The 17843-nt window shown below is 38.8% G+C and overlaps 1 protein-coding gene across 1 annotated transcript; it reads left to right on the forward strand.

Moving 5' to 3' along the window:
• The first annotated feature begins 464 nt into the window (after positions 1 to 464).
• On the forward strand, positions 465 to 16376 carry BST1 (bone marrow stromal cell antigen 1). Its single transcript, XM_074147958.1, has 9 exons — positions 465 to 634; positions 4387 to 4516; positions 5612 to 5747; positions 6232 to 6314; positions 6922 to 6998; positions 10202 to 10294; positions 12199 to 12285; positions 12800 to 12859; positions 16262 to 16376. The coding sequence occupies exons 1-9, from the start codon at positions 465 to 467 to the stop codon at positions 16374 to 16376; spliced, it is 951 nt and encodes a 316-aa protein (XP_074004059.1).
• Positions 16377 to 17843: the final 1467 nt, after the last annotated feature.

Here is a 17843-nt window from a genome sequence, read left to right on the forward strand (position 1 = left end):
GCTCTTGTGATTGTTTAAGGAAGATGTGTGTGTTTAACATCACATCGTGTGATGTTTTAGGAAGATGTGGCACGGCAATGAGTATTAAGCGAACCTAAGGCATCGTAAATACTGAAGTGGTAAGGGGTTTTTTCCCTCCCTTTGCTGAAGTATGTTGTAATTCTTCCCAGTTATCACCAGGTGGCAATATCATGGCCTTAAAAGTCTCGTTTTACTGAAGTGGGGAACAGTGAGCCATGAGGAAGTGATGTATCCCTGTGCTGCAATCATTCAGGAAACAGATTAAAGTCCTCAGCAAGGTTCAGAATTCCGTCTAACTTCATCTTTTGCGTACTATAGCCAGTATTGAAATTATTACATGTTAAGCCTCCAGGTTTTCATTTAATTTGTATCATTTAACTCTCTTTTTTTTTTCTTTTTTCTTTTTTTTTTTTTTTTTTAAGAACTTGGCTTGTCAAGAATTCATGATGAAGAGCCTTCTTTTGTCTCTCTTACTTGTCTCCGTTCTGTTTATGAACAGCTTCTCAGAAGTGCAGGGAAGGAAATGGAAAGGTGAAGGTACAACACGAAACCTGGAAAGTATTGCCATTGGAAGATGCTATGACTATATTAGAATTGTTAATCCTGCTGTTGGGTAAGTTTTTGCTTGTTTATTTGTTTATGGATTAGTTTTTTTATGTTCTGTAACAAAAGGGTTATTAATCAGAAGCTTGATGTTTTGTTCCTAGCTGGGAAAGTCGTGATCCTATTGAAGCCAACGTGCTTGTGGCTGTATGGAAACAAAAAATTCAGCTTTTTATTTCACATTTCTCTCCCCCTGGTGCCACAGTGTTCTCTAAGGAGAACACCGCACAGAAATGGTGGAGGTGGTATTTCCGAAGTACCAAATCTGACAGTGCTCCTGGGAAGACCAGCTTTACTTTGCGGGCCTTGTATGTCGGGTCACGTAAGAGGGAAAAGGCCACACTTTATAGCTATCCTGTGGTACTGAAAGAGACTGTTTAGCTCATCCACCTGAAAAATCAAGTAGTAATCGACTGCTGAAGTATGATCACCCATGAGCTTTCACTGGCAGTGTTAATTACACAGAACTGGAGAGAAGTCACATGCTTTGCTAAAATTACCGCTTTTTTCTGTCGTCCTTACGTTGTTTGGGCTTCCGTAAAAAGGGAAAAAAAAGACCCACAAAACTAAGAAGGACAGTTTCCTGGAGTTCAGTCCTTTATTCTGCCACTGAAATTCTTCTCGCTAGTTTGAAGTGGTATTGGCAGAGAGGGCCTGGCTGGGTTTCTGCAACACTGAATTGTGGTCTTAAAACAGGTTTAGGTTGTGTTGCATAATATCAGCAAATATCACCTCCTTCCCCCAACCTCCCCTTTTCAGTTCCTGCTGCAAAGCAGGAAGATAGAGGTTTGTGGCTTTTAACAAAGGCAAAAGAACATGTTTCTTCCTTATAACATTCTTAACTTATCAGAAGCATTTTGGTTCATGAAAGAAAAAATCATCCTAATGCCAATAACACAGTGCTAAAATTTCAGCTGAACAATTCAAGTTCGGCAAATTTATAAACACATCACAGTGGAAGGTGCCAGTAAACTTTAACTGTAGATTTCTAGACATCTACAAGATAATATATAGTATAAACTGCAAAAACTTAAGTCAGTTAACAGTTGTGTTGGTATATGAAATCTGGTCTTGCAGTAGGCTCTAGATAAGGTAGAGTTCCTATTGGAGTTAACAGCTCTCCGTTTACATCTGAAGCAGGACATGACTAGTAATACAGAATACACTAAAATGAGCAACATAAAGGATTGTTACTATGGGAATGTTAACTTTATCGTTAACTGATTGGGACTTTTAGAAGTGTAAATACAGAATTCCTGAAAGTATTTCAATATGTCTCATGTTTATGACAGTTTTGTGGTCTAGTTAATTCCTGTGACATTTTCACAGTATAATTTTAAAATTGAGAAGTCTGAACATACATCAAAGTATTCTTGGTCAGAACAGCATGAAGCCAGGCTGCACATTAGGACTGCTTTCCTGAGTTAAGGTCCAAAATGGCATTATAAAAAGAAGCGCTGCACGATTAATTTCATATTATGTATTTTTTCTCTTTCCCTTAGGTCTATAAGAAAATAGCATAATCTAAACAAAATGGGAATTTCATATTGCACAGGTGCAAAGCAGATATTCTAATTATTTATAACCCTTTCTGTTCATTCTCTGTTTCTTAATTGCCCCCAGGCTAGCTTTTACAGAGGCATGGCCACCTGGATAGGTTTTGCTTCTGAATTTATGTGCAAATAGAATAATTTTTTAAAAATACTTTGCAAACAGAAAAGAAGCTAGCAAAGTGTGTCTTTACACTGCAACACAGTTAAAACATAAAGATGTTTATATAAACAGAAGAAAAACTTTCCCTTACATTAAAACAGAACATGCAAAATAGCAGCTAAAATATGCATTTTTACAAAATGTAATGGTCATGTAGAAGTGTGAAATTTGAATTAAAATTATATTTGAAATTTTCTAATAGGAGTATGCTGTGTAACACAAATGTTGCTGTAGTGCATTTCCCCATATTTCTTTACTTGTAGTATATAATGGAAGTTTTGAGAACGTATTTCTTTTTTAAATGACTAGTGTGAAATAAATCTAATATGACTTATTAGTGTCTATTAAGGTTGGAAGGAATTGTCCTGAACTACAGTCCTTCCCCACCCTGTAGTTTCAAAAAGTATTTTTGCCAGCTGAGAAATTTGGAGTAACAGAGCAGAATAATCCTTTTGATTTACAAGCTCTTCAAACCTGGATGAGAAGACACGAAGAAAAAAAATGCAATATGTGAATTAATCTGAAAATTACTGCTGGATTCAACTGTCAAGAAAGATGTGAAAGAGTTCAGTTGATCATAATTTACAAGTACTAGCATGAATAAATGGGTGCTTACAGTAGACAGCTCTTTAGCAGAAAAAGAGATAAGTATATACAGTTGTCAGAAGCTAAAGTTTAACCGCTTGACATCAGAAAAAGGGTGTGAATCCCTTTATCAAGGAAGGCTATTTAAACATTGGAACTACTGATCAAGGGTCATATTGTATGACTAAAGATTTTCAGATCAAGATCCCGTATTTGCTTACGAAATACTGGATTTTTCTATATAGCTGTGGGAAGCGTGACCAGAGATTGCTGTAAGAGAATCTGTGGTCTGTTTCCTGCATGGGAGCTGCATAGCTCATCACAAGGGGTCCTTCAACTTTAAAGTGTCTGCGGCATTCAACATCACAAAACAGCTCCTTAAAGAATCTCATGAGGAGAAGCGCCAGCAGAAACCCCGCTGTCTATGGATGACATTAAATGAGCAAAACACTCTAATGGCACAGTTTGGTTTACTTATCAGGACTGCTGTTGTTCAAGCTACGGCTTTGCAATTGCAGCTGTGCGCGTTAGGAATGCTGTATGCACATAAAATACATTATTCTGTTCTGCAGAGTGTTCCCAGCATAGACATTGTCACAGCGGATGTGGGGAATGTACTGTGGGGAAAGTGGTGAAAGTAGCAATTCCCTTTTTAATTACTCCAGGCAGGCTCAGAGCTGTGACAGATGAGATCCTCCAAATCCAGAGAGATAAGACACTCCTGTCCCTGGATGGCCTGTCCTTCCACAGGAGATTATTGTCCCCAAGGCAGAGCTGGCAGAAGGGGACCTCTGAAGTGCACAGCCCAGCATCTTATTTCAGGCCTCCCTTCACAAGCAGTTTTAATGTTGAATCCTAACAGTATTCTCGTAGCTACTGCACAGTGACAGCGCGTGTCCCACAGTCACGGTGCTCATTCCAGCAAGGTAAAGCTGCATAATCCTGGGGCCTTTATAGACAGAAGGCATCTCTTTGTCAAAATCTTTATTCTATCATTGAAACTGTTTAGTAACTCCTCCTGCACTCCAATCTGACATTTTAAGAGTAGTTTTATATTTCAGTAGCTTTGCACATTTAGCTACACTTTAATTGAAATGGCTTTTTGAATCTGGAAGATTTCAAAGAACAGTGTTTTCTTTAGTATTTCTACAACGCTGGACAGCAAGCTCGCTGTATATACTGTAGCTTCTAAGATTTTTGTTGAATTACTATGTATTTCTAATTCCACACTGTAAATCTTAATATTTTCCTTGCTTTCCTTCCTAATCTGCTCCTGTCAGGAGTCAGGAAAAGACAAGATCTATGTGTTCTTCCTAGGTTGCAAGTTTTCTACCACCCTGACTTCAGTTTTCTATCTTGAAACTTGGGGTTTCAATTAGGGAATTTGAAGAAGCTGGAAACAAGTTACTTTCTTGCTTGCTTTGAAAAAACAATTCTGCTGTTTGTTTGTTTCAATTATTACAGTGAGAAGAACTGTTCAGGGATGTGGGAAGCATTTAAAAATGCATTTATTAACAAGGATCCTTGCAACATTCTACCTAAGGACTATGAATTATTCATTAACCTGTCATTGCACACAATTCCACCTAACAAGGTAATGGTTATTAATGTTACGTTAACAGTCCTGTGACATCCAGCAGATTTTCCATGACACAGTTCCAGATTGACCAAGAGTCGTTCTGTGGATGACTCACGATTCGTTATTTTGGGTCTGTCTGTAGTTTACAGATGGCATTTTTCAATGTGTTTGGCTGCATTTATTTTCCGCAGTAACTTCTCGGCAGCTTCTCTGTTTTCATACCAAAGATCCTCCATTTTTCCTTTTGTGCCGTGAGCGCTGTCGTAGTCCCTGAACTTCCACTTCTACTTTTCCTCACGTTAGGTGCTCTGCTGGCAAAGATTCTGCCTGCTATCGTCTTTTGCTTCCTCTCCTCACAGCCAAGTCTCAGGGCAATGACATGTTAAACAAACATCAACATGTTAAACAAGCAAAAGCAGAAATGAGATAAGACGCCGTTATATGGTGGGAAACAGTAAGGGTTTGATGTGCTGGCAATTGCAGACAACTGTGAAAGTGCAAAACCCACGGCTCTTCATGCCATCCTATCCCATCAGAATGTGTGTTTTGGCTTTCTCTAAAAAATTGTGCTTTAAAGCATTTTTTCCTCTAGCACAATTATTCCTTATCTCTGAATGATACAGACTAAACCAATAAATACTCCTGTCAACATAGCTTAATTCATGAGAGAGTTTTGCAAACACAGAAATAACAGCTAGACGTATGATTTTTTCACACCATAAGCCAACATAGCAGCGTGAGAGAATTCTGATAAGCTATATCTGGCTTATAAATATATGTCTTCCCTTTTTTTCTCCCTTTCCCTAAATCTGTATGCTGAGGAAGGCAAAGCTAGGCCTGACTGTATTTAATATAGGTCTATCTCTATTCCCATCATGGTATGAATGCCCCTCAAATCTCTAGTGATCAGAATTTACACCACTGTAAAAAAAAAACCCGAACAATTTTCTTCCTCTAAAGAGATAGCTAACATTTCTGGTTACTAGCTTTATTTTGAAAGAAATACCAAAACATGTTTTAAACTGTTTTTGACACGCCATAATCTTATTGTGTCCACACCCAAGTGATGGTTCATTTCTTCTCTATTTTTTTTTTCCTTCTCCTATGTAGTCTCTCTTCTGGGAAAATAATCAGCTGCTAGTCAATACCTTTGCTGGCAGAGGCCGTCGCTACATGTCTCTGGGTGATACTCTGTTTGGCTTCTTTGGAGATTTTCTGAACTGGTGTGGGCAGGCAGACAGCGCTGGTAAGATGATGGATGCTGTATTCAACACCTGTCTGTAAAACCATAACTGAGACTGACTGCTGTGTTCTGGAGGAGCTAATTTTGCTCTTACCCCACGAAAAAGCAGGGGTAGCTCCACTGTCTCATTCCCTGCTGTTTTGTGTGAATATTTAACATTGCAGCCAAGGGAGCACACAGTGAAAAATCTAAACAGTGCTGCACAGGAGATAAACCTCCTGCTCAGTCCCCTGAATGTGGAGCTCTCTGCATCCTAGGTATAGAGTTAGAGCCATTTCAGCCAAATTATGGAATCCACAGAATGTCACTGTTTGTGTAAACTGCAAGGCATGGGAAATGATAGAAAAAAACCCCAACTTTCAGCGTTATGTCAGACCATCTTCTGCGTTCAATGAGTAATGCTCAAATATATTTAATTGCTTTCTATGGTCACTTTTTATGACCGTTACCATCCCTCTAATAGCACAAATCACGTGCCTTCCTACAGAACTGGACTACGAATCTTGCCCTACCACGGAGGAGTGTGAAAACAACGCGGTGGAATCTTTCTGGAGGATGGCCTCAATCACTGTAAGTAGTGCATTAGTGTTGCCTTCGTAGGTTGGTGAGTGTGTCCTGGGAGGGTCAGGAAAGCATCGCTGGATCAAAACAAATTTAAGCCTGTAACTGTGCTAAATTACTTCCTCTGATACAAATACACTTGTTTAGACCAGGTACAGTGTTTTACCAAGAGGAACCTAACTTTCCCCTCAGCTAGATAACGTGTTAAAATTCTGTGTTAGCTTTGTTAATACATATTAAGCATATACTAAGCACAATAAGCACACTAGTTGTCTAGTGAATACAGGTCCTAAGTGACATTTGACATATGATCTTTATTCACAGATCAAACCCAACACAGAGTGCCAAAATGCTTTCTTCCTATGCTGAAAAAACTATTTACAGGTGTGAGAAAATTGTTTGAAAAGATGCACTGAATTAATGCATTGGCTATTTAGTTCTTGTCCTCTCTACTGCAGTGACCTGCGGCAGTGCTAGCTTGGTATTATTTTCAGGATTCTGATATTCTTGGTAAAATTCTTTCCTTGGTCATTGTCGCTTGCATAATACCGAGTCATATGACAAATCTGTAAGATATGAGTTCTGAAAAAAAATACAAAATTGTTATGTATTTCAGTACGCACGGCAGAGCTCTGGGGTGATACATGTCTTGTTGAATGGTTCTTCTGTCGGAGGGGCTTATCCAGAGCCAGGGTAAGAAAACGTACTTATTTCTGTGTACAAGGTCTGATGCCTACAAAAAAAAGGGTCAACCAGTTGTTTGTGTCTTCTGCTGCACAACGCAGGGGAAGTGTAGCTGAAAGAGGCTGTTGCATCAAAGTCTGCTGAGTTGTGGAGACAACTGTTAATTGTCCGTGGCTGTAGGAATGAACATGAAATGGATGGAAACAATCCTTTTGACTCCTGCATTTTACAGACTGCTGTGGCAAGCGGGATAAATGCTCTTTGAAAGCAGCCGTCAAGTCAGCCAACACGCTGTGGCAAAATGTGTGTCTTGAAAAAGCTGACTTGTTACAAAATTTCTGTTCAGGGACATCTCCAAGGAGAGGACATCCTTACAGGGAGTTTAGCCTCCGTCAGGACTAAGAGCAAAATTTTTAAGTTCTACAGTGAAGGTGCTTGGTCCTGCTATTTCTCCATGACCAAGAGAGGAGGTACCGTGAGATCCATTGTAGATTAAGGAAGCAAAAAAAGATCATTGAGAAGGATAATAGCAAGGATTGGCTTCCTCTTCTCCTTATTCCCTCATATATTAAGGACAGATGTGTTTTCCCTGATTTATAGGTGTACCACTAGGCAGAAGTTCATCTAAGCTTATAATGAAAATGTATTGTAAAAATACACCCTTAAGAACTTTTACTGAATATGTGGCTGTAGTGACTGCCTGCCTTTTATGAAAAATACATCTTTTCTCACTCAGCTACTGGTCTGTCCAAGGCAGATTAAAAAAAAAATCTTTAAAAGGCCCATAGAACAGATTCTACTCCTGTGTGTTCACTGAGGGCTAAAAATAAACATTGAAAAGTATTTTATCTCCGGATAGAAGAGAAACAAGAGCCATCTGTTCCAAAACACCTACTACCTACTCACTTCCATTCCTCAAAAAGTCCACCTCTCTACACAGCTTTCAGTTAATCAAGAAGATTAATATGGTCTCCTTGGGTTGGTCGGGTGGTCAGCTGGGATCAAGTCTTCTGCAGATGATAATACCTGGCAGCAGGTCAATCCTCAGAATCCAGTATAGAGTCCTTATTTTAGAAACAGATTCCTTATTTATGTTAATCTACACATTCCTTATTTCAGAAACCCATTACACATAAATTAATTCTTTACACCAGTTCCCTGGGTTACCTGCCTGGTGGTATCGTGACCAGTGAGATTTCCACCACTGGAACACAGCCTGCCATGAAAAAAAAAACAAGACCGGTTACTCCATCTGTTTTCCTTGCTGTGTATCTTCTGGCCCATTTATAACTGAATTCATTTAAGAGATCTTGTTTGAAAGAGGCTTGGAGTTGAATAATTAATAGCAGAAAGTAATTTGAAAGATCTGCCTGTCTTCCTAAACATCTCTCTGCTCTGTTTTCAGGCATTTCAAAGCCACTTCCAAAGCTTATCCTGCGTTACAGTTTGTGCACTTAAATCATCATTAAGTCACCTGTTACTATTTCAGTTAAGGTTTATTTCTCACTTCACTGCAAAGTAACTTTGCTCATGCACACGGTATGACTTTAGTTGGCAGACTTTTTTAATAATATTAGGTGTTTCAAAAATTGGTTTACTGAAGCCAATTGTACACTGTTTTTCCATAGTTTCTGACTCCTCTAGTTAAAGATTTCTTTATATTTTGGAGAAAGTTGCATTTTTGCTGGCAATAATATATGCATGAATTAAAAATAACTGGAATCTTTAGCTTTGGTTATATTTTCACTATGTGTTTAAGATAGGATTGGACACCTTGGACAAACAGCTGTTGCCTGCTGTTGCTGCTACCGGTCTCTGGTTAGCCACCGCTAACTGGAGTTGACCAGAGAGGACAACTGTTGGTATCCGCCTCCTCAGGTTACACTTCTACAGAAGGTTAAATTAACTTGCTAACTTCATGAACAGGTCTTGACTGGCTGCCAAAAGAGCCTCCAAGCCACAGCACCAGTAGTTTGCTGGCAGGCACTAGGAGAACAGAGCGGTGGTCACACTGCCACCACTGGCCTCATACAGGAGGTGACAATGAACAGTCCCTTTTAGTCTGGGGTGGGTGCCTCAGAGCATTTAAAGTGGCTAAGAGACACTGCAGCCCAGGTGGAGACATTTAAGACCCGTGAAAAGCAAATTGGAGCAGACACCTAGGCTCAGGCTTGGACCAAGCATTGGATGGAGACCCAGCACTTAACGAGCTTTCTGAAAGGGGTAAAAAGGAAAAAGAGCAACTAAAAAGTTGGAAATTGTGACAGTGCATCTTGCTGGAAGGGTAAGAAATCTGTGGCTTTGAAACGCCTGCACCTCACAAAAAAATCAATTTGCAAACATTAAAATAATCATTGGATTTGACATGTTTAGATTAGATATCAGGAAGACATTCTTTCCTGTGAAAGTGGTGAGACACTGGAACAGGTTGCCCAGAGAAGCTGTGAATGACCCATCCCTGGAGGTGTTCAAGGCCAGGCTGGATGGGGCTTCGGGCAACCTGGTCTAGTGGGAGGTGTCCCTGGCCATGGCAAGGGGTTTGGAACTCAGATCTTTAAGGTCCCTTCCAACCCAAACCATTCTATGATTTAGTTGCCATTTTATTTTTTTGTTTTAATTGTTATTTAAATAGCTATCAAAGTCAATTTACACAAATCAATAAAGTGGAAGATTCCCTTGGGGAGGGATGGACATGTCTAGAAGTTTCTCCTTTATTTATGGTCTTATGTATCATAGACAAATACTTCATGTTACTGTTGCTGTGATTTTGTACCTAAAAATATATTTGTCTTGAGGCTGTTATTTTTTTATTTAAAGTAAAGTTGTATTGTATCTAAAAGCAATAACTACAAGAATGACCTCTTTCTTTTTTACTAAGTATCAAGTGCTTTTTAGTTTGTTTCTGCATTTTTTAAAGTTCACTTCGTTTTGGTTCACCTCTAAGTTGTAACTTTTTTTCAGCTGAGCCCCTCTAAGATGAAGAATATGAAAACAAAGCTTCTGATTAAATGCCTTTGACCTTTGAGGACATTCAGAATGTGAATCAGATTTTTTCTTCTCTGTATTGAGTCTGATTGTAATCAGAAGATAGAAATGTAAAATCGAGCAGCCCCATATCCTACAGAAGTATCAGAGACTTGATTAATGCAAAGGGGAAAAAGGTTATTTTTTTCATGTTCTTTATAGTTCTAAAAAGTTGTCTCTTGGATCAGTTTTTTTGCAGATTATGAAATACCTAATCTTCAGAAAGACAAAATCTCACAAATTGTCATCTGGGTTGTGGATGATATCGAAGGACCAGATAGGTAACCTATGTCTTCAAAAAAATTTAGTTTCTCCTTTTTGGACCTGTCTTTAAGATTTCACCTTAGCTTTCAGTTTGATTATATTTGCATAGCAATTAAAATACAAATATTTTGGATGCTCTCACTAGCACAGAAGGAACACCCTGCCGTTCCCAAAGAGTATAGAAATACCGGAATTGGACAAAATATAAATACATTCTAATATTAGTTCTGGAGTCCACTCTTAGTTAGAGAGATGCGTGTGTGGATCTCAGATCTTGAGTGAAGATATAGCACATACAGTTTTACTAAGAAAAGCGTCTATCTGAATTTTAGATTCAATGCTGACATTAAATAATTCTTTCACCTTGCCATATGCATTCTTTTCATTTTCACCTACCTTAACTGTTTGAAAATTAGTAGAAGCAGAGAAATACCACCAGGGGGCTCATCTTCTCTGAATATTTAAATCTAATAATAAAAAGTCGACTTTAAAAAGGTCTAAATTTGCTGTTAATTAAAAAGAAAAAAAACCAAAACAGATTAGTCCAAACAGAATGGCCTGTTGGTCGATAGCCAAAGACCACTTGAAAATTTTCAACAGAAACATAATGGAAAATGGATTCTGAATTAAAAACAGTGAAATCATTAGGCCACAAATTAGGCCTGGTGTGAGACAGATAAAAGGATATAGTTTAAATAGTCTGATCGTTATAGCTTTTTGGGAGGTCCCTACAAATGTACATAAATGAGTCGGGGGTAGAGGAGCAGAGAAAGTCAGTGTTACACCATCCATCTGCAGGGTCACTGCAGTTTAACGTAACGTGACTGGATCCCTGATGTCATCTGCATTCTGAGGAGCATGAGGTTTCTGTTCTTGCTGCGTGGCGCTTTTTCGTTGCATCCATTCATTTTGTGTCATTTCCCTTTCACATCTCAGCTCTTCTTTTTCCTATCTCCTTTTGCTTCTCTTTTGTTCCATTTTGGCATGGCCAGTCCAGACCACATATTTTACCATAGTGCTGTGGAGTCTATGAAGGATAGTTCAGATGAGCGTTCCTCAGCCTTTCTCTTTAAATCAAAGAATTTTTGATTTTTTTTTTTTAAAAAAAAACCCTTTTGAAAAAAAGAAAAACCCATACAGGTCACCTTTGCAAAGGTCACCCTTATTATAATGAAAAATTAAGAAAAGCACTGGATGTTAATTTATCTTTCAGTTTGTGCTTGTCTCGGTGCACGAGAATATTTGTGTATTTTTATTAATTGCTTTTTACAATGATTTTGTTGGTCCCCGTATGATTTCTTTAGAGTCAGGAGTATTTACTGACCAATGGGTAAGTAGCAGTGGCCTTAATACTTGACGTTGGTGCAAGTTTTAGAGGTCTTAGTAGGTTCTGTACTATGCTAAACTTTCTTTTGCTAATTGGACCACAAATTAAAAAATCAGTGCTAGACACATAAGCTGTGTCTAGGACTGTTTCTGTTTTTTCCTCCCTCCTTGTGTTTTCCTATTGTTCTGTATTCAAGAGAGAGGACAAGCTTCTAACAACAAGAATAATTCTAATTTATTATAACCAACTTATTCTGTAAAGACAGCTAGCATCAACTTTAGCATCACCTAAATAGCTGCCAAAGAATATTACAAATGAAACACTTATTATTTTACAAACTTATTTGGCTCTTTTTCTGTTTGTCTAGCACTGGCTGAAGCAAATCTTCCAATCTCTGCAAACTGAGTATAAAATACTAAACGACTGTAAGAAAATGAAGCATTATAAATAGCAACATATGCCAGTTTTCCATAGGTGTTAAGGAATATAGAAGAGCCAAAGTAACAGGGATTTACTTTACTAATTCCATCAAGTTCAGTGAAAGGAAATTAGATAATAACAGACTTGGAATAATACTAAAATCCTTTCTGACAGAGATTCCTGTGGAATTCATACTGTAAAGATATTAGAAAACAGGCTGAAAACCCTTGGTTATGATGTCACCTGCACTGACAATTACAAGTAAGTGAAAATCCTTCATTAATGTGGTGTATTTGCAGAAGCACCTCATCTATTTTAAATGATTTCTTACCTTCTGATACTTAAGTGCCATTAATATTGTGTCTTCAGTAGGAGACTGATATGTTGGAGGGCAATGTCACGTTTTTCAGCCTTAGCATTTTTCAGCCATGAATTGAGCAAAAGACTACACTGTATTGTATGATTGTATTATTAAGTGGAACATTGTACTTACCCAATGTCAGACACAGAAGATAGCCTCATGTATTCCACTCCACTGTAAAATCTTGATTTGGACTGAAATTCTAAACAACAGTTAAAAACACTATTGAATAGCTGGATAATTCCTAGTTATTCCCAGTAGTATTCACAGCTCTAGTTATTCACAGTAGATTGTAAGATAAATATAATTGAAGGGAAGCTGTAGACCTGATAGTACTGTTGAGTTTGTTTTGATTTTTCGTGTTTTCCTCAGTTTTCTGCTTGAAAGATGCTAAATAAAATTATATCTTCACAGGTCTGTAATGTTCTTACTCTGCCTGGATCACCCTGATGATTCTAAGTGTACCCTTTCATCGTAAGTAAAAGAAGTTCAATCCATCCTCAGTGTCATTACAACCAAATAAATAATGTAGAAGTCATCAGTTCAACAGATTCCACTTCTATCGTCTATTATATATCACCCATACACAATATACAGAATTCTTTAATTTATTACTTAACTGCGTATTGAGGAAGCAGTTTCTATCTACAAATTGCGTACAATTGTCTGTGAGCACCTGCTATTCAAAATTAGGCGTTAATCAGTTCTCATCGATCACACAATCACTCTGTGAATCACTGATGGTATGAATGAAGTTTCTAAATATCAGTGTTCTGATGTGAAATCTATTACAAATTTGCAATTGCTTTCATTAATATTCTTCCTTGAATAATGAGATTGTAAGTCAAATGGCAATAGATCTAAAGGACATTTCTCCAGCTACTGGAACTTTTGATTCCAAATTTTGAGGAAGTTTCTTTTTAATCTTCCATTTTGCGTGCAAACCCAATTTCCATCTTTCAATGTATTTACCTTGGGCCAGTAGGTTATCTGCAGAGAATGCAGATTACATCCAAGATAAAACTTTCCTAGTTAGCAAGCATCACTCCCAAACAAGGTTTTAATAGTTTCCTTTCCAATCCATATTTTTCTTTATTATATAAAGAGGATTAGATTAATTTATGATTAACAGTGAATTTACAGTAAAGATGACTGTTTTCAATTGTGGCTAAATTTCTTAATCTGTATGCTGTTACATGCATAGGTACACACAAGGTACTCGGACATCTGAATATGAAAACTTCCTCACAATTTGGAAAGTTGCAGGATAGCTAGATGTATAAAAGTTGTTCTCTAGTTACATTTTTTTTATGCATAATCCATACAGTTGGCTACATCCTATCTCTTAACTGCCCTTTCCGCCCTAATTCAAGAACCCGAAAATATGTTTTATGTTAATACCTCTGTAATACTGCGATGATAACTTCTGCTATGAAAACCCTGATTTGCTCTCCCTGGTTGTGGCAGCAGAGGTGCGACTCCTGCTTGCCTGCCTCGGGGTGTGTAGCAGTAGTGCTTCCTGTGGTACCAAGAAGGAGGTATATATCCAGTTCTGTAGCACATGTTCAGTTTTTAATAACACCCTTACAGAGAAAGTGAGTACTCCGTGTTCCTGCTGGTCACTGGAAACTCTTACTCATCATGTGATGCGACAACATTTATTCTTACACCCAAATTATATCCCAGCACCAACCTATGAACCTATGATGAAAACAGTGGCATTTTAGATGCTGCTGATAACTCCAGACTCCTTCCCGGTAGTAGATGATAGAACAGGCTTCCAGGCCTGTTAAGGCATTTGTTTGTTACTAGATACCACTTGTGTGGTGGATTAAAATAGGGTTTCCTTGTTCTGCCAGTGAATGGTAAAGCTTTTGTTCGTATGCCGAAGGAAAATACAGTTGTCCCATGCAAAATCACAGCTGTGAACATGGTGACAATATTAACAAACTGGAGGAAAAAGCACTTTACAGGACTTTAAAAAATACAATATTGTGAACTCTTAATAAGATTTTTCTCTTCTCCCAGATTTTAAACCCTCAAAGCTTCCCTCAAAGTTTTGTGATGTGGGTACGTTCCTCAGCTGAGGAAATGTGGACGAAAAGGCTTTTGGAAACCATTAATGTCTTTTTCTTTCACCTAAGGGATGAGCATACCAGTTCTCCACTATTACCGCATAGCGCTTGCAGTATGTAAGCAGGGGAGTAGCCACCCCTTCCTTTCCATCTATGTCGGTACTTAAATTAACCTCATCACTGGCGTATTCTCAGCACCAGTCTAATCCTTTCCTGGAGTAACTCCTAAGCAACTCAGCTGCTACCATCCTCATTCGGAAATGTTTCCTTGTGTCTTTCCTTCCCAAGCCTTCTGTTCCCTCCTGTACGCATGGCAATGTAACAGCCTTGATTCACTTCTTATCTGTGTCATCCCTAATCAAGACAGAGCTTCCCAATTGGAATGCTAACTATCATTGCCTCTCCCTGAAATTTAAGTAGCTAAAATACTTCAAGCCAATGAATTCTTACACTCTTCCCCAAATTACTTGCTTCTCTGCAATAAATAACATCTCCGTTGAAATCAGCTGCCCCTTCAGAAAGAGCCTTAAGCAGATGTATATAAATTATTTGATGATTATCTTCTAGATCTGTTTTCTCTGTGGATGGATCCCCACTCTCTGACATGGGAACAGTTTGGTCAGTAGTGGTATCGCTATTAAGAGCGTGTAGTGTAGACATGGCATTTCAGGGCGTGTACGTGTAGACGTGGCACTTCAGGACATGCTCTAGTGCCCGACATTGTTGGTTTCTGTCTGTTTGTGGGGTGGGGTGTGGTTGTGGGCGTTTGTTTTGGTTTGGTTTTGGTGTTTGGTGTTCTGGGATTTTATTTTTTTTTTAATTATTATTTTTATTTTGTTGGTTGGACTCGATGATCTCAAAGGTCCCATCCAACCAAAATATTCTGTGATTCTGTGATTCTGTGTCTCTGTTAAGAAAAGGCTTCCTTTGCGTAGCGTGTACACACATTACATTTCCATACGTCCATAATAAATAGGGAGACGAGGCATGCAGGTTCCCTGGCACCCCCTTTCACGATGGCTGTTTGCTGTTACGAGACTGATAGCTGGCTTCTCAGCCTCTGGAGAATAATGTCCTGAGCCTAAAAGTGTCAGAGTTGTGCAAGTGACATTTTTTGTCCCCGCAGCTCCCCTTACATCAGCCTACCAAAGGAGAGGGCTACGTCGGGGCAGCAGAGGGGTGGCTTGGATGAAGTGTGCTTGGGGCTCACTGGGTGGTCATAGCACCCCTGAGCTTCTCTCCAGGCTTGAATTATGTTCCCGCTGAGTCAAAATTTAGACTTTGGCTTGTTAACACCCAGATGTTTGAAGAAAACTTGCAAATAGAAAACTACCCACTAGATGGCATAGATGGCTTACAAACACAAGCAGAAAGGACGCCAGATGCAACCTATTAGTAGTGGTATTTATTACTTGCATTATTGCAATGTCAGGGAGACTTAGAAATGGATCTGGATACTGTTGTATGAAGTGCTGTAAAAAAGTAGACCTCTAGGAACACCGTGGTCTAGAAGAGCCCTATACAATGTCCAAAATAAGGCCAGAGACAGTAAATGGATGTGGAGAGTCAAGGAGGCTCAGGTACTAAGGCAGAAAGGAGTGTTCCCAGGGTTTTGCATGCAGATATCCTGTTTATAAAATCATGACAAAGGGAATCTGGTGGGGAGCTCTTACAAAGAAACTTCTAGCTTAGCACTGCACTTGGACTGCAAACTTCATCCTTGGCGACAAACCCCTGATATTTAAAAGAATCCTAACTCAGCTCTGTGCTGTGAACATCCTTTTTGTTTTCTTTTCCTTAGATCTGCAGCAGCAGCACAAAGAGGACCTATCTCTTCAAACAGAGGAGGCAGCTGGGACAAGCTCGTGTTTGTTTCTTTTGTAGGCTTTTTGTTGAGATTTGCTTTAGTGTACTAAGTTAATCAACTGAATCCATATCCTCTCTTTGCCTTAGCTGACTATAAATTTGGCTTTAACTGATTTCTAACAGCAAGTTCACTCTAGTTCTGAGACTGGCAAACCTGCATATTAAAACACTGCATACCTCTGTCTAGATACCAAGTACTTTTAATATCAAAAATTATTCTACTGCTTCTAGAAAGCCTCACCCTTCATTTCCTTTCCTTGAATAGAAGCAATCCATTGCTATTTCCTCTTACCCTTATTGTCCTGAATTAAACTGAGACTAATACTTCCTGTGTACATATTTTCAGAAAGAAAAGTGAAACTATGTCTGTCATACCTCCCCCACCCAGTGTGCTTGTTGTAAAAACAATCCTAGCATTTAGCCCTGGAAACTAAGTGTCTGATTCTCATGTATTGGGGGGAGGAAATACGCATTCAGATGAGAGAGAGCTTAGATTTCTCACTTGGTGCAAGATGCAATAGGTGAGACAGTGGAAAAATGAAACTCATTTTCATAAGGGCTCCAGTACTTGGGCCAAACTTACCTGAAACTATGATACAGAGAGGTTCTGGCTTGCATACTTGCATACAGTATTTTACCACATACCATCGATTTCTTCATCACCTGCACAGCTGTTCCTCAGCTGGCCGTTTCCTGGACTACTGGGTAGCCAAGAGTCAGGAATACCAGGTCTAGAAAACTCCATGGGTTTTTCACCATGATGTGATTTATGCCATATCGAATCCAGACAAGAACCTGCCAACTCAGACATCTGCCTGCTCGCAGTGAGCTCAGGGAGAATGCTGCAGAACATACTGAGGAGACAGCAGGTGCCCTCTTGAAGGTCTGCTGTGTTCTGGGAATTTTCTAAGTGTTCCAGCTCGATGCTCCTCTAAACCACCGAGACATCCAGCTACCAACATGACACATAAATCTTTGGAAAGAAATAGTTGTTCTTCTAGAAAATAACTTTCAGTAGAATTTTGTTGCACGTTCTCTGTTAGCTTCTGTATTATTTATTTGTGTTTGTGTTAGCCGTTTGTCAGGAAACTGGAGTAGGATGTTCCTGTTATCTCAGTGCATCTGATTTAGGACTCCATAGTAGATTTATGTCCTTTCAGTCCCTGGTACAACTACATCATGTTGTCTGTTTGAAAGATAAAATAACTAAAATATGTTGCTGTTACTTATTTGTTTGTCTTCCATTCCTGTAATAATCTTTAATTTGGTTTTAATGCAAATGCCTTTATATTACACATGTAGTTGTGTTTGCCTGTGTCACAGGTGGGTTTAGGCTCCAGCTTGAAGGATTTTTGTGCCTGTTTCAGACACTTGCAAAAGTACTGAAATCAGAAGTTACAGACCTATTAAAATCTGGGCTGTATTCCGCCTCAAAATTGTTCCTTCCCTATGCTGAAACATTAGTCCTTTAGTTCCTTCAACATCTTCCTCATTTTTATTGCTTATTTGACGCGGTC

The sequence above is a fragment of the Numenius arquata genome, chromosome 5 (assembly GCF_964106895.1).
Source record: "Numenius arquata chromosome 5, bNumArq3.hap1.1, whole genome shotgun sequence".
Taxonomy (NCBI): domain Eukaryota; kingdom Metazoa; phylum Chordata; class Aves; order Charadriiformes; family Scolopacidae; genus Numenius; species Numenius arquata.

Coding starts and splice junctions, on each gene's coding strand:
- BST1 (XM_074147958.1), top strand. CDS start 465: ATGATGAAGAGCCTTCTTTTGTCTCTCTTACTTGTCTCCGTTCTGTTT. Junction 5,748..6,231: donor TGGGCAGGCAGACAGCGCTG/GTAAGATGATGG, acceptor GCCTTCCTACAG/AACTGGACTACGAATCTTGC. Junction 6,315..6,921: donor GGAGGATGGCCTCAATCACT/GTAAGTAGTGCA, acceptor TATGTATTTCAG/TACGCACGGCAGAGCTCTGG.